The 15,541-nt window shown below is 35.5% G+C and overlaps 1 protein-coding gene across 6 annotated transcripts in view; it reads left to right on the top strand.

Annotated features, from left to right (window-relative positions):
• Positions 1-15,541, top strand: part of PCMT1 (protein-L-isoaspartate (D-aspartate) O-methyltransferase) — a gene marked incomplete at its 3' end in the record, with an annotated part of 42,601 nt that overhangs the window by 10,514 nt on the left and 16,546 nt on the right. For 5 of the 6 annotated variants that reach the window (XR_013764998.1, XR_013764999.1, XM_079146889.1 and 2 more), the window contains exons 2-3: positions 5,699-5,803; positions 7,338-7,369. Coding sequence is in view for 3 of the 6 variants with exons in the window: in XM_079146889.1 (XP_079003015.1) it covers positions 5,699-5,803; positions 7,338-7,369 (137 nt within the window). Of the gene's footprint in view, positions 1-5,698; positions 5,804-6,310; positions 6,462-7,337; positions 7,370-15,541 lie in introns of those variants that run through there. The other variant, XR_013765000.1, reaches the window with a different exon arrangement.

The following is a 15,541-nucleotide window of genomic DNA, read 5'->3' as shown; positions in this document are numbered from 1 at the left end:
GGCTAAACTGTCCCTCTATTTGCAGATAGCACGATCCTCTACACAGAAAATCCAGTGGAATCCCTATTCTTTGTGTCTCGTGTCACATACATCTCTACTATTGAAGAGCAATGTCAAAAGCTTTTCCTTTATCCCCACCCTGAAATTGGGCTTGTCTTCTGTTCCCTTTCTAACTCTCAAGTTGGGTAGGGAAACATATACCTTAGAAATGCCCTGATTTTTTTCAGACAGTTATTTTGTTTATAACTTGGATTGTTACATTTGCCTTTTTGATCTTCTTATTTAGATCAGTAGAATTTCTGGGCAAATTAACCACTCAATAATTATTTTGGAAATGAATTAATAGAATCCATTAAGTTATTTGAATATATATTCCAAGCAGTACAATGAAGTGTTCAATAGGGTCTAATATCTCAGTTTGAGTGGTCCTACCTGTGGTCTTAGATTTCTTAACTAAGGAGTCTCTCTAACCTCAATTTTATCCTCTAAAAAATGGAATAATAATAGTTCCTACTTCATAGGCTTGTTAGAGAAAATGTAAGATTATTTTATCATTTATAAATTCATATCTTAAGAGTTTATGATCTCTTGTAATTACTCTGCTTTGAAAACTGTTTTTTTAAAAATGCTGTCATTGTTTTATTTTCATAGCCTTTGGAGTAGCTTGCCTATGTTTCTTCATATGGACATAATATTTTCTAACTTGATTAATTTATCCAGAATTTGTCTTTTTTAAAATTTTTTCTTTTTTAAAATATTTTTTTAGTTACCAATGGACCTTTATTTTACTTATTTATATATGGTGCTGAGAATTGAATACAGTGCATCTCACATGCTAGGCAAGTGCTCTACTACTGAGCTACAGCTCCAGCCCAGAGAATTTGTCTTTTAAATTGAAAGGTCATGTAAGTTTGTCTTTGCAGCCTATGACTATTTATAGTGTTTTCTCTATTTGATATGCATTGTTTGCTTTGCTTGTTTTAAAACATATTCTTTTGTTACTTTGAAAGTTTGTGTATGTCTTTTATAGTGTTCCAAATCCATCTTTTTCTTAAATTTGTACTATCTGATCTATTGGTGTTAAATGGTATACTTTGATTTCTCGTATTATTTATACAACTGTGAGTGATGTAATTCTACTTACCCCCTTCTTTCCTCTGTCTTTATATTCTTTTTACTTTACTGGAATATCATTTAAATACCATTATTCTACCTATTTCCCTATCCTTTTATTGGTGTTTGCTTTACAATAGGATATGTATGTCTTTTGCTGATATATCGTCTTTTGCTGATATATCCTCCTTGGTTATCTCTTCATTAGATGAAGTACATCCTCTAGAAGATTCCTCAGGAAGGGCTTCTGTGTATAGCACTCTGAGTTCTTGCACATTCAAAACATTTTTTTTCTGTAGTTTTATATTTGAAGTACAGCTAGGCTGGGAATAAAATCCTTGGCTTACACACACACACACACACAACTTCATTGAAGTATAATTCACATGAAAATTCACTAATTTAAAAAATACAGTTTGAAAAATGAGACAAACATATGTGCAGCTACCACCTAATCATGGTATAGACAAGGGTCAGCAAACCACAGCCCCAGGCCAAGATATCTGGCCTGTAGCTTGCTTTTTAAGTACTTATTGGAACACAGCCACATCCTTTTATTTCTATGCGGCCTGTGGTTGTTCTTGTATCAAAAGGGCACAGTTGAGTAGTTGTAACAGAGACTATGTGACCAGTGAAACCTAAAATGGTTACTATTTGTCCTTTTACAGAAGTTTGCTGATTTCTGCCATACACAATTTTTTGTCCCTAAAAATTCCTTCAATACCCCTTTGCAGTTGATCCAGCCCTCTGTGTCACTATGGTTTTGACTTTTCTAGAATTTGATAGGAATGACACATAATAGTGCAGTCTCCTTGTCTGGCTTCTTTCACTTACATAGTTGTTCATTTGTATTATTGATTGATTGATTGATTGATTGACTGATCGATTGATTGATACAGGGTAGTGAAGTCAGAGACACTCAACCACTGAGTCACATCCCCAGCCTTATTTTGTATTTTATTTAAAGACAGGGTCTCACTGAGTTGCTTAGCACTTTGGCTGAGGCTGGCTTTGAACTCAATCCTCTTGCCTCAGCCTCCCCATCCACTGGGATTACAGGTGTGTGCCACCATGCCCAGCTCACTTTTATGGTTAACTGTACTTTATTTCCTGAAACCGCTTGAAAATGCTCATTGCTGTTAAAAGAAACCTAATGGTTACTTTCCCCTGCCCCCCAGTACTGGGAATCAACCCAGGGCCTCACACATGGTATGCAAGCTCTTTACCACTGAGCTACACCCCCATAAAGAAATTGAGACAGTGTCTCACTGAGTTGCTCACGCTGGCCTGGAACTTGTGATCCTCCTGCCTCAGCCTTTTGAGTAGGTGGGATTATCGGCATGTACCACCATGTCTAGCCTTTTCCTGTCTCTATGAATTTGCCTATTCTAGAATTTCATTAAATAGAATCATATGTTCTTTTGTAACTGACTTATTTCACTTAGCATAATCTTTTTCAAAGTTCATCCATGTTGTAGCATAAACTAATCTTTTTTATTTTTTATACTAGGATTGACCCTGGAGCACTCTACCACTGAGCTGTATCCCAGCCCTTTTTATTTTGAGACAGGACCTCACTAAATTGCCCAGGCTGAATTTGAACTTGTGATTCTTAGAGCTGAGTATGTATGACCTCTACCAGAGTCCATCTTTTGATAAATATTTCACCTTTTGCTTATTCCTCTTTTGTTTTTTGTTTGGTGATTCTAAGGATTGAACCCATGCCCTGAGGCATGCTAGGCCAGCACTTTATAGCGAGTTACATCCCCAGTCCACCTTTTGCTTTTTCTAAATAATGTTGCTGTGACCATTCATGTACAAGTTTATATGTGATCATGTTTTCACTTCTCTGTGCATATGTCTAGGAGTGGAATTATTGAGTCATATGGTGACTCTCTCTAACCATTTGAGAAGCTGTTTTTCCAAAGTTGGGTGCTCCATTTTATATTCCCACTACAAGTACTTGAGGGTTCCAGTTTCTTCACATTCTTGCCAACAAATGTTGTTATTTGACTTTTTTTTTTTTTTTTTTTTTTTTAAATAGACAGGGTCTTGTTATATTGTCCAGGCTGACCTTGACCTCATGAGCTCAAGCAGTCCTGGGACCTCAGGCTCCTGCTACCATTTCTTATGTATTATCTGACTTTTTATTATAGCCATCCTAGCAGTTAGGAAATGATATCTCATTGTGGTTTTAATTTGTATTTTTGTCTTAATTAATGATGTGTAGCTTTCATGTGCTTATTGGCTGTTTGCATACCTAGGGATGCTTCACTGAGCTACATCCCTTTTTTTTTTAATCTGCTTTTTTAAAAAATATCTTTTTAGATGTTGGCAGATCTTTATTTTATTCATTTATTTATATGTGGGACTGAGAATTGATTTTCTATTTTGAGACAGAGCCTCATTGAGTTACCAAGGTTGGCCTCAAATTTGTGATCCTCCTGCTTCAGCCTCCTGAGTAGCTAGGATTATAGGTGTGTGCCTCCATACCAGGCTCTTGTAGACTTTAAACCTGATCCCCACCTTTGCTCTCTGTAACCACAGGTGTCAACAGTAGCAAGAGCACTTTTTTTTTTTTTTTTTTCTATTTATGGGTAGTTTAAAGTTTGGATAGTCTCTGTCTCCTAGTAATGTGATGGTGTAGATCCTGTGTGGTTTTGTTTGAGTCCATTCTTGATCTATGTTTAGGTATTTTTGAGCAACTCTGTGAAGAAGTTCAGATTCTGGTGGCCACTGTACCTTCCAGATTGAAAGTGCCACAATTGATGAATAAGTTATGTTTGCATTAGCATTTTAAACTTTTCAAGATGCTTTTCCTGAAGTAATCTCATATAAAAATAGTCATCCATAATGTAGCCAAACTAATCAAAACACTTTTTGATTGAATTTTTTTCACTTATTTTTGAATTGCTATGTCATGTTCATATGTTTATTCTTAATAGATTTTAGATCTGTGATGACAGGAACTAGGCTGTCTTATTTATTATAATCCTACGCGTGTAGTGTTATGCCTGGTATGTCATTGGCAAGCATATTGAGAGTCAATAAGAGCATTAACTATTTGCATGGTACAATGAGGATTATTGAAGTTCAACATTTATTAAATCTCAAAGAATTAAATGTTGGGGAAGCCAGATGATATATATTATTGACCTTGCTTTCCTTCTTGAAAAATTAGTTGCTTTTGGGCTCTACAGCAATATCAGCCAGGTCTTTATCCTGCCTCTGTTGTGTTTCCTTTTCATCTTGCTTTGCATATCTTGAATGTTGGTTTTTGTGAATCATCTTAATCATGTATAATCTGAAGTCCTTTTCTGACATTTATTCTAATATACTGTCATTGGATTCTATTACTATAGAATCTAGATTTGTTTGGATCATTTTCTTCCCTTGTTTTTTCATGTTGTTCATGTATCTTCCCCTCTAGCGCTGCAGATCTGGGGGTATTGCAGATTTCCCCCTATAGGCTTATAGTGGCCCTATAGGTTTCCAAAACCTTTTCTTTAAAGGGAGATCAATATTAGCAGTGCCCAATTCAGACACTATGCAATCCTAGACCAAGTAGCCCCTATGGGGACAGTAACATCATGTAAATAAGGGAGAAAGCGACTCTGAGGGAACAGGTAAACAGAAGGAAAAGAAAGCAAGAAACGTAAAGAAATAAAAACTTAATTTTTTTTTTAAAAAAAGGAGAAAAAAGAAAATCTACTGTATAATGGTCATATTGTAATGAAACCTCCCAGTGTTCAATAGCCCGATGTATGAGAGGTACCTGACACCGAGCTTCAAGCCTCCAGCAGGCGTCGCAGGATGGGATTTGCCCCACCCGAAGCTACGGCTTCCGCGATTATCCAAGATGGCTGTTCTGGCTTCCAAATGTGTTGTCAAATGGGGAGCTGCAGCTCAGGGGTGGACGTGGTCAGCTGGAGGTCCTGGAGACAGGATGCAGTTGGTCCAGCAGGGGTCCTGGAGGTCCGGTGTGTTTGGTGTGGTTGTGGGATCCTGGAGGCCAGGTGCAATCCGTCCGTCTGGGGTCCCGGTGATAGGGCACAGTCAGTTGGTCTGGGGGTCCTGCAGGTACTGCAACAGTGAACCGAATGTTGGTTTTCATTTTTCTTCTGGATGTGTTGTTCCCTGGCTACTTTAACTTCATTTTCATTCCTTCTTTGGCATCTATCTAAACAGAAACCTGCACTTCTATCTTAGATATCTTTCCTGATTTCCAGATCCATGTATCCAGCCCATTGCTGAATACCTTAATTTGTTGTGACCATAGCCCCGAACTGAATTCTTTTCCTATCTTATCCCTTTCCTCCTCAACTCTGATTCTTCTTCAGAATTTCTTAAGTCGTTGAGTGACTTCTGCATCTCAGCCATTACCCACCACCACCACCAAATGCAGTTAGTCAGTTATACATTATCGACTAAATATAACTCATACCCTTCTACTTTTCCTGATCCTGATCAATGTTATTAAAGACCAGGTTACTCTAGTCCAGGCTGTACAGTGCAGCCAGAGTAATAAATCTAAAACACACATGATGGTACTCTTTGCTTAAAATATTTGCCTTATTCATTTCAGAAAATGGAATCATCAAGACAGATAAAGTATTTGAAGTAATGCTGGCTACAGACCGCTCGCACTATGCAAAATGTAACCCATATATGGATTCCCCACAATCAATAGGTAAGCTTTAGATTTTTGAAATGTCACATGTTCCTACTTTTACTCTAATTTTTGTAATTCGAAAAAGACTGGGACAGAGGTATTTATTATTACACTGCTAATTTGAGTTTTATGACTCAGTAACTGTTTTATAATCTCAAACATACCCATTTTAATAAAATGATTTATCTTTTTCTTTTTTTTTCAAACAATGTATATGGAATGAAGAATTTTTAAAAAATATTTCAAATATTTTAATGAAAAACAAAACTTCTAATGAAGGCTTAGTTGTAGCTGAGTATTGTTTTCTCCCAAGGCATTAATGTTGAGTTTTCTTTCACATTAACCTTAATTTTTAAAATCAATAGTTATAGGAAATAAGCATAATTAAACTTTTAGTCACGTTTCTGCTTTACTTGCCCTGATTTTATAGCTTGTGTTTGTTTTTAGAAAGTTCCACATTTAACTCCTTCTCCTGAAGCAGGTTTTGCTGAACTGCTGAGCCTTGGCAGTGGGCGCCTTTGAGGCTTAGAAGTGCCTCAGGATTCTGTCGGCCAGCTGCCATTCTGTCTTCTTTTGAAGCACTGTGACAGTCAGCAAGAAGATCCTGGGGAGCTTCTGAACCCCGAAGGCACCTGCTACCACCGCTCAGTGAAAATTGCTTCAGAGGCAGAAGCAGGTAAATAAGTTTTGAGAAAGTAACACTGGAAGAAAAAACCTAAAAGCCCAAAGCCAAGATTGAGTTAACATTAGGTGATAATACAGGAAGTAAATTGCAATCGTTTATTAGTCTCTTAAGCTAAGTTGATTGTCTAGGGTTTTCTTGTTTGTTTGCAGTGCTGGGGATCAGACCCAGAGCCTTGTGCCTGCTGGGCAAGAGCTTTGCCACTAAGCTTTATCTCTAGCCTAGGTATTTTTAAGTTGCCAGAAATGTGAAGTAATTTAGTTTTTCAAATATTTTTGTATGTATTATATGTAGAAGTCTTTTTTTTTAAAAAGTAAATCTAAAGAAAAAATAAGTCTCAAAAAAATCTGCCATTTCTCAACTTACGGAAAAAAAGACAACATAGGAAGCTGGGTGCTGTGGTGCACTCCCAGTGGCCCAGGAGACTGAGGCAGGAGGATCTCGAGTTCAAGACTAGCCTCAGCAACTTAGTGAGGCTCTAAGCAACTCAAGAAGACCCTGTCTCAAAACAAAAAGGGCTAGGGATGTGGCTCAAATGGCTAAGTGCCCCTGGCTTCAATCTTTAATACCAAAAAGAAAAGGAAGAAAGAAAGAAAGAAAGAAAAAAAAAAACCTACAGAAGAAGTAATTTTTAGAAATATATTTGGAAATAGTGGAATTTCCTTTGCTAGATGAGTCTTTTCTCATGTTAATGTTTTCTGATTTTAACTGCTATGTCTTAGTACAAATTTTGGGTTTTGTTTTATTTATCCTAAAACTGAAAAAGAATTTTTGTGAAAAACAATGTATGGATGTTAGAAAAGGAACTACAAGAAATATTTGGTTGTTTTTGCAGCTGAGTGTATCAGTGGTTCTCTTCTTGTTTTGCAGGTTTCCAAGCAACAATCAGTGCTCCACACATGGTAAGTTAACTCTGTTCATTTAGTTACAGATGGATCACATTATTCGCCACCATCATTTTCTTAGGTGAAAAAGACTTTTAAAAGTTTAAAAAAAAAAAAAAGTTGATTAAGTCAAGTTTATCTTCTGTGAATTATATAAATTGGTAATAAATATTGTATTATTTTATTCTTGTTTTCTAAAAGGAACTTTCTTGGTAGCATCTGTCATATTAAAGTTTTCTGTGTCATTAGTATCTATGACATTCACACTAACTTTATAACAGGTTATTTAGTGATGAGTTCATTAAGGGAGAGAATATATTGAATAGTAACTGGGCATATTGAAATTTCAAGTTGAGTATTTCACATTTTATTTGGAAAAATATCACTAGGGAATGGTTAAGTAGAGCAACTATGAAGCTGTATAACCTTGAAAAGGACCTATTTTAAGTGATCTGACTCTTAATCTGTTGGAAATTTTCTTGGGTTTTAAATGTCAGTTGTTTGAATGAGTACTCTGTTGGATTTTGGTGGAGAAAACAATAGCTTTTCTGATTCTCTTCAATTATTTGGGTTGGAGAAGCTTTTTTTTCCTTTCTTTTCATTTTCTTTTGCAGTGCTGGGGATCAAAGCCAGGGCCTAGTGCATGCTAGACAGGCTCTCTACCACTGAGATACACCCCCTTTCCTGGAGAAATACTTAAACTTTATCCTACATAAATTTTACGTATACATTTATGAACTGATAATAATACAAAAAAAGTAATTTTCTAAAAATTGGATATAGATGACTTTTTAAAACATGACAAAAACAAAGTAGTTGTTAAAAAAAAAACCTATACTATTTTGCAACACAAAAATTTAGGATTTTTGCTGAGTGCAGTTACTCATACCTGTAGCCTCAGCAATTAGGAAGGCATGAGATAGGAGGAAGGCAAGCTTCGGTATCTTAGCAAGATTTTGTCTCAAAATAAGGAAAAAAAAGGCTGCAGATGATGCCCGGTGGTAGAGCACTCCTGGGTTCAATCCTTAGTACTGCAAAAAAGAAGTTATAGGCTAAATTAAAAGAAGAAAAACTGAAAGAAATATTTGTAATACATATGACAGCATAGGGCAAATTTCAAAGTATACTTGTGTATGTATGTGTAACCATTAAATTAATAAATTAGGTTAGTAAATCCAACATAAAATGGTTAAAAACAAGATGGACAACTCATTGAAAAAAATACAAGTGACATCAACTGTGAAATAAAATATCACTTAAATTTAATAAATTGCTAATATTAGCACTACAGTGAAGGACCATTTGTCATCTATCTAATTTTCAGAATCAAAAAGTTTGATACTTTCCATTAGAGAGGGGAAATTGGTAGTCATATACCCTTCTTTGGCTGATTTGAAAGTAAATTGAGTGTTTTGGGAAGGCAATTTGGCAATATCTATCAAAATGTGAAATAAATATATCTTAGACTTCCCAGCTTTATTTTAAGGTATTTATCCCATGGTACATTTGCACAAGTACAAAATAGCCTGTCTAAAGTTATTCATTGCTACATTGTTTATTTATATATTTATTTGGGGGGGGCGTTACCAGGGATTGAACTCAGGGGCCCTCCACCACTGAGCCACATCCCCAGCCCTATTTTGTATTTTATTTAGAGACAGGATCTCATTGACTTGCTTAGTGCCTCACTTTTGCTGAGGCTGGCTTTGAACTTGTGATCCTCCTGCCTCAGTCTCCTGAGCCACTGGGATTACAGGCCTGCGCCACCGAGCGCGTGCTATATTGTTTATAATGGCAAAAAATCTAAACCAAAAAGAAAAGAAAAATAATAACTTTTAATAGTCCAGTAATAGTGGATCATTAGCAAATTATAGTACATCCATGTAGTGAAACACTCTGAAGCTGTTAAATGAGGAAGTTCTCCAAGTATGAATATTCTGTAATATAAAAAAATCAAATATAAACACATACATATATCCATATGTTATTCTATGGGAATGGAAGCTAAAAATAATTTCTTCTAAAGTAGAGAAGTAGATGATTGGGGGCATAGGAGTAGAAATGAGGTCATCTTTTTACTCTATGTCCTCTGTCTGTTGCCAGTTTATTTCTCTATTCTTATTTCTTTTTTCAATCACAGCATAGGATTGGCTTCTTTATGCAATGCCTATATTGCTGTTACTTCAGAGAACTGGTATCCAATATGGTAGGAGGGGTATGTTTTCAAGTAGTAAGGTGATTTTCCTCCACCCTGAAGTTTGGTTTTGGATATCCAATTCACTGCCAAACAAAACATGGCAGTTATTCCATGGCAAAGGATGCATTTATTTTAAATGAAAAGAAAAAAAAGCCGTCTTATTACTTATAATTCATGTACTAGAGAACCCCTCCCTTTAAATGATATAATTGTGTGGGTTTTAGTATATTCAGGGTTGTACAAACATCACCTCTATCTAATTTCAAAACATTTTCATCCCCTCCATGAGAAATCCTATCCTATTAGAAGTCATTTCTCATCCCCTGCTCTGTCCATATCCTGGCAACCACTAATGTAGTTTTTGTTTCTATAGATTTGCCTATTCTGGACACTTGATAAAGATGAAATAATACAATATGTGACTGTGGCCTTTGTGACTTTTTAAATTTAGTGTAATGTTTTCAGATTTATCCATGTTGTAGTATAAATCACTTCTTTGTTCTTTTTATGGCTGAATAATATTCCATTGTGTAGATATATCACATTTTGTTTATCCATCGATGGGCATTTGGATTGTTTCCACATTTTGATTATTCTGAATAATGCTGCTGTGAACATTCATGTACAAATTTTTAGTATATTTTTATTTCTCTTTGTTTGCATACCTAGGAGTGGAATCACCAAGTCATATGTTAACTCTCTGATATTATGAGGAGCTGCCAATCTGTTTTCCAAAGTAGCTATACCATTTTTGCAATCCCACCAGCAATATATGAGAGTTACAAATTTCTTCTTCCTTGTCCACATTATTTTCTATATTATTTCTTTTATCCATTCTAATGACTGTGATACAGTATCTTATGATTTTGATTTGTATTTCCCTAATGATTATTGATGTTGAGCATCTTTTCATATGATTATTGACTATTTATCTCATCTTAGAAGAAAAGTATATTCAAATCTCTTACCCATTTTTTAACTGACTTGTCTTTGTTTCTTAAAAGGATACATTTAAAATTTTGGTAGAATATATATAACATGAAGTTTGTGATCCTCACCATTTTTTAAGTGTTCAATTTAGTCATATTAATACATTGAGGTTGTTGTGCATCTAATATCCAGAACATTTGTTATCTTGTAAAATGAAAACTCTGTGCCCACTCAAAACAACTCCTCATTTTAACATTCTCCCCACTGTCTTCTTCCCCCAGACCCTGGCAACCACCATTCTATTTTTTTGTCTCTATGAATTTGATTATCCTATGTACTCATATAAGTGCTCATATAAGTGGAATAATACAGAGTGGAATAATACAGAATCATACAGTGCTTTTCTTTTTATGACTGGCTTATTTCACTTTGTATAATATTCTCAGGCAGGGGAGATAGCTCAGTTGGTTGAGTGCTTGCCTCACAAGCACAAGGCCCTGGGTTCAACTCCCCAGCACCGCAAAAAATAAAGAGTTGTATAATATTCTCAGGGTTCATCTGTGTCATAGCTTATGTTATAATATCCTCCCAGGTTTGAATAACCTGTGACTTTTAATAAGGAAAACGTGTTTATGTGTGTATATAGCCACACAGTGCATCTGTATGGGTGTCTGTATTCATTCATATGCAAATAGTAAGCATACAGTGTCCTTTGATGTTTGCTAAACCAGAATGTAAGTAGGACATGATAGTATTAACTGTGTTATATGGACAAGCAGTTGTGATCTTTCTTTTTTTTTTAACCAGTGCTGGGGATCAAACTGAGGGCCTTACACATGCTAGGCATATGCTCTTACCCCTGAGCTACAACTCTGGCCACCTACTGTTGTGATCTTGTATTATTTATTACATAAATCTTAGAGTTATTAAAAGCAGGAAGTTCATCTACAACTACAAAAAATTTTTTACAAAGCAGAAAGTGGGAGGAATCAAAGAGAAATAAATCTGCATATAATGAACCCTAAAATCACAGGCTTAGAAGTAACTGCAGTCTCTGGGATACTTTGCAAAGACCTCATTAAAAAAAAAGAATGTGATGTGCATAGTGGGCAGGATATTGAAAGCAACATGTTAAGATGTTAAAATGACATCCTGGTAGCAGTAAGCACACTGAATATCAAATTCGGGGCCCTAAATACCATTGCTCAGTAAAAGAGACTAGCGGCTGGGATTGTAGCTCAGGGGGAGTGCTTGCCTCGCATGTGTGAGGCACTGGGTTCAATTCTCAGCACTGCATATAAATAAATGAATAAAATAAAGGTCCATCAATAACTAAAACAATAAATATTTTTTAAAAAATAGAGAGAGTCTAGAGCCCCTTGGAGAGATGACAGATACCAGTGCGTGAGGAAGTACTCAGGGTAACATTGATGTCAGAAGGCATGGTAACAGGAGAGCCAAGAGACCAAATTTGAAACAATTTGAGAATCAAGAAGAATATTGAAGATAACAGGTTATATAACACAGTGAAAAATGCAAGATAGGGAAAAACAAAAGCTCTTCTTTACAGATGAATGCCAATTAATATATGTGGAAGGAATAATTTTAAAAATCATTATTTTGTAATCATCAGTGTAATAACTGAATTAGGCAAAGAGCATCAGAGAATCTAGAAACCGTTTAGAGAATGGTTGAAAGTAATGTGATCTATAAGTCATGTTTACTCAATGGTAGAGCCTGACATGCTAGTGGGGAGATGGCCCAGCATCCTGTTCTTCCTGATGTGGTGCGGTGGGAGGCGCACACGGGAGCTGTGGGTTCTTGACCTGAATCTAACCCTTGGGAAATAGATACATCTTGAATGGGGAGGTTGTTATGTGAGGGGACAACTGGATGGGACTCCTTTAAGGAGTGAGTGAGCTGAAAAAAAGCGAAGTGGTGGTGAGTGAAGGAGAGCTGAGGGTAGAGTGCTCTAGATTGGCCAATGTAGTGTATGAACCTTGAATGGATCAGGGGGAACAAATCTCTAAAGAACATTTTAGGGATGATTAAGGAAATTTTTGTGATATGGTGGATGATACTGTTTTGGTTTTGGTACTGGTGATTGAAACCAGGGATACTTTACCACTGATCTACATCCCCAGTTCTTTTTATTTTTTATTTTGAGACAGGTCTCACTAAGTTGCTGAAGCTATCCTCAAACTCATGATCCTCCTGCCTCAGCCTCCCAAGTCTCTAGGATTACAGGCATGAGCATGACCGAAGGCCTTGACATTTTAAATCTTAATGGAACAGCATACTCCCATTAAAAAGAAAAACAAAATCTTTTACAAACATAGTACTGAAAAAAATAGAGGAAAAAATTCTAAAGTTTCTTTTGAAGTTTTTATTGGGGCAGTACTGCCTATAGAATCTGGTACCTTAAGTCCCTTATGGTTCTTTGATTTCTAGTTTCAAGAAAGCTAGTTCATAGGTGTTATTTTGTTGTTTGATTAATTCTATTTTCTTACATAATATTATTAAGTAGAAATTGTTTAAGCTTTTAGGGGATACTGAAATTATAACATACTTTATTGTAAATATCAAAGACTTTAATAACACACTTTACAATGTCATTTTACCTAGTAATGTTTCTTGATATTATACCCAGTCCAGGTTCATGCACTGCCATGTGTTTAAACTTTTTTTTTTTAACAATTAATTTGCTTAAATCAGCATCTAAACAATCCATACATTGCATCTCTTTGGTCTTATTTTGGTCTTTTTAGTCTCTTTTAATTTTAATAGACCCCTTTTTTCTTTTGGATGCCACTTATTTATTGACAGTTAGTTTCCCTGTCCTATAGAATTTCCTATATTGTAAACCCAGTTTTTTCCTTGTGATGTTTAGTTTTTTGGGTTTTTTTGTTTTGTTTTGTTTTGTTTTTGGTACCAGGGATTGAACCCAGAGGCACTCAACCACTGTGTCAATCCCCAGCCCTTTTTCTATTTTATTTAGAGACAGGGTCTCACTAAGTTGTTCAGGACCTTTCTAAGATGCTGAGGCTGGCTTTGAACTTTTGATTCTCCTGCTTCAGCCTTCTATACCACTGGGATTACAGGTGTATGCCACAGCACCGGGCTCTGATCATCTACTTTTAATGATTGGATAAGTAGTCTTTAAATTTTTTTCTATTTTTGTAAAGAAAGTGAAGTATTGTTATTTATACAGAGTAAAGAATACAAATCTTAAGCACATCTTGATGAATGTCAACATATATAACCACCCAGATCAAGATACAGGACAGTTTAGCATCTCAGAAAGTTTCCTTGTGTCCCTTTCTAGTCAGTACTCAACCCCAAGTAACCAGTATTCTGGCCTTTATCACCTAAAATAGTTTTATTATAGTATGGTGGTTTTCTATGCTATCCTTTATTTTGACATTGCCTATTTTTTGATAATAATTTTTTTTTTTTCTAATTTTAACTCCATTTCAGACTTAGAAATGTAGGACTGCGGTTGTGGTTCAGTGATAGAGTGCTTGCCTGGCACGTGTAAGGCACTGGTTTCAATCCTCAGCACCACATTAAAAAAAAAATAAAGTTAGTATATGTCTGTCTACAACTAAAAATATTTTTTTAGATTATGGGAGTAGTATGTTACTGAACACCTTTTACCTATGTTCCTCAAATGTTACTTTACTTCATTTGCTTTACCATTTATTTTTCTCTCTATACCCTCCATATTTATGTGTGTATGTATATATGTATTTGTGTGGATATACACATTTCCCCTTTTTCTGAGTTCTTTGAGAATAAATTGCAGGCATAATGGTCCTTACCTTTAGGACATTCTTTATACATTCACAGTACATTTATCAAAATCTGGAAATTAACACTTATGTGATATTGTCAGCCAATTTACAGACCTTTTTTAGATTTTATCTATTATTCTGATAACATAGCTTAAAGGAAAAGAAAATTCCATATCATAAGTTTCATTTGATTGTTTGACTTTTTTAGTTTTCTTTAAACAACACTGAGGAACAATTCATCCATCTTGTTTCTATGACTTTGAAGATTTTTATGAATACAAGCCACTTATTTTAGTATCATATCCCTCAATTTGGGTTTGTGTTTCCTTATAATTCATTGTGGATGGGTTATGCATTTTCTCCTGGCATATCCTGGTTTCTTTGTTTTTGTTTTTGTTTTTTTGTCAAATGTGGATCCACTAGTTTTAGCATCCATTGACAGTTTTTGCATATCCTAGTAAATGCATCCCAATAAAGGATGCATTTATTTATCACCATGAACTTTGGATGCTTATGTGGATTTGTGATATATCTTAGCAGAGGCATGAGATGTCAATGTGTCCCTTTATTGGTGCTGTTAACTCTGATTTAGTGTCAACCAGGTTCCTCCACTGAAAAAGATTTTTGGGACTGGACTGGGATGTAACTAAGTGGCAGAGCACTCACTTGACATGCACAAGGCTGTGCTTTAGATCACCAGCACTGCAAAAAAGGAAAAGGAAAAGGGGAGGGGGCGGTTTTCTGAACCTATCAAGCTACTTTTTTTCCCTTTTATAATTAATAGAGGTGAACACTTTGAGACTGTGTAAATATCCTGGTTTTTTTGTTTTTGTTTTTGTTTTTGTTTGTGAAATGCGAATTCACTAGTTTTAGCATCCATTGACAATTTTTGCTTATATCAGTTGCTACTAAGATAGTTGCCCAAAGACTTAACTTTCTAAGTTCATCATTTCTTCTGTATTTATGTGGAAATAATTTCTCCTGATGCTCATTTATATATGTATTCAAGGACGCACTTATTTATCACTATGGACTTTGGATGCATATGTGGATTTGTATTTTTACCAAACAAATTTGGTAGTCAAGATATTTGTTGGGGGCTGGGGGTTGTGACTCAGTGGTAGAGGGCTTGCCTCACATGTGTGAAGCACTGGATTCAGTTCTCAGCACCACATATAAATAAATGAATAAAATAAATGTCCTTCAACAACTAAAATAAATAAATAAATATATATATATATATATTTGTTGCAACTGGATTTGATCATT

The sequence above is a fragment of the Sciurus vulgaris genome, assembly GCF_902686455.1.
Source record: "Sciurus vulgaris genome assembly, chromosome: 7".
NCBI lineage: Eukaryota > Metazoa > Chordata > Mammalia > Rodentia > Sciuridae > Sciurus > Sciurus vulgaris.
The sequence above is the reverse complement of the archived record's forward strand: the minus strand, read 5'-3'. Positions and strand labels throughout refer to the sequence as shown.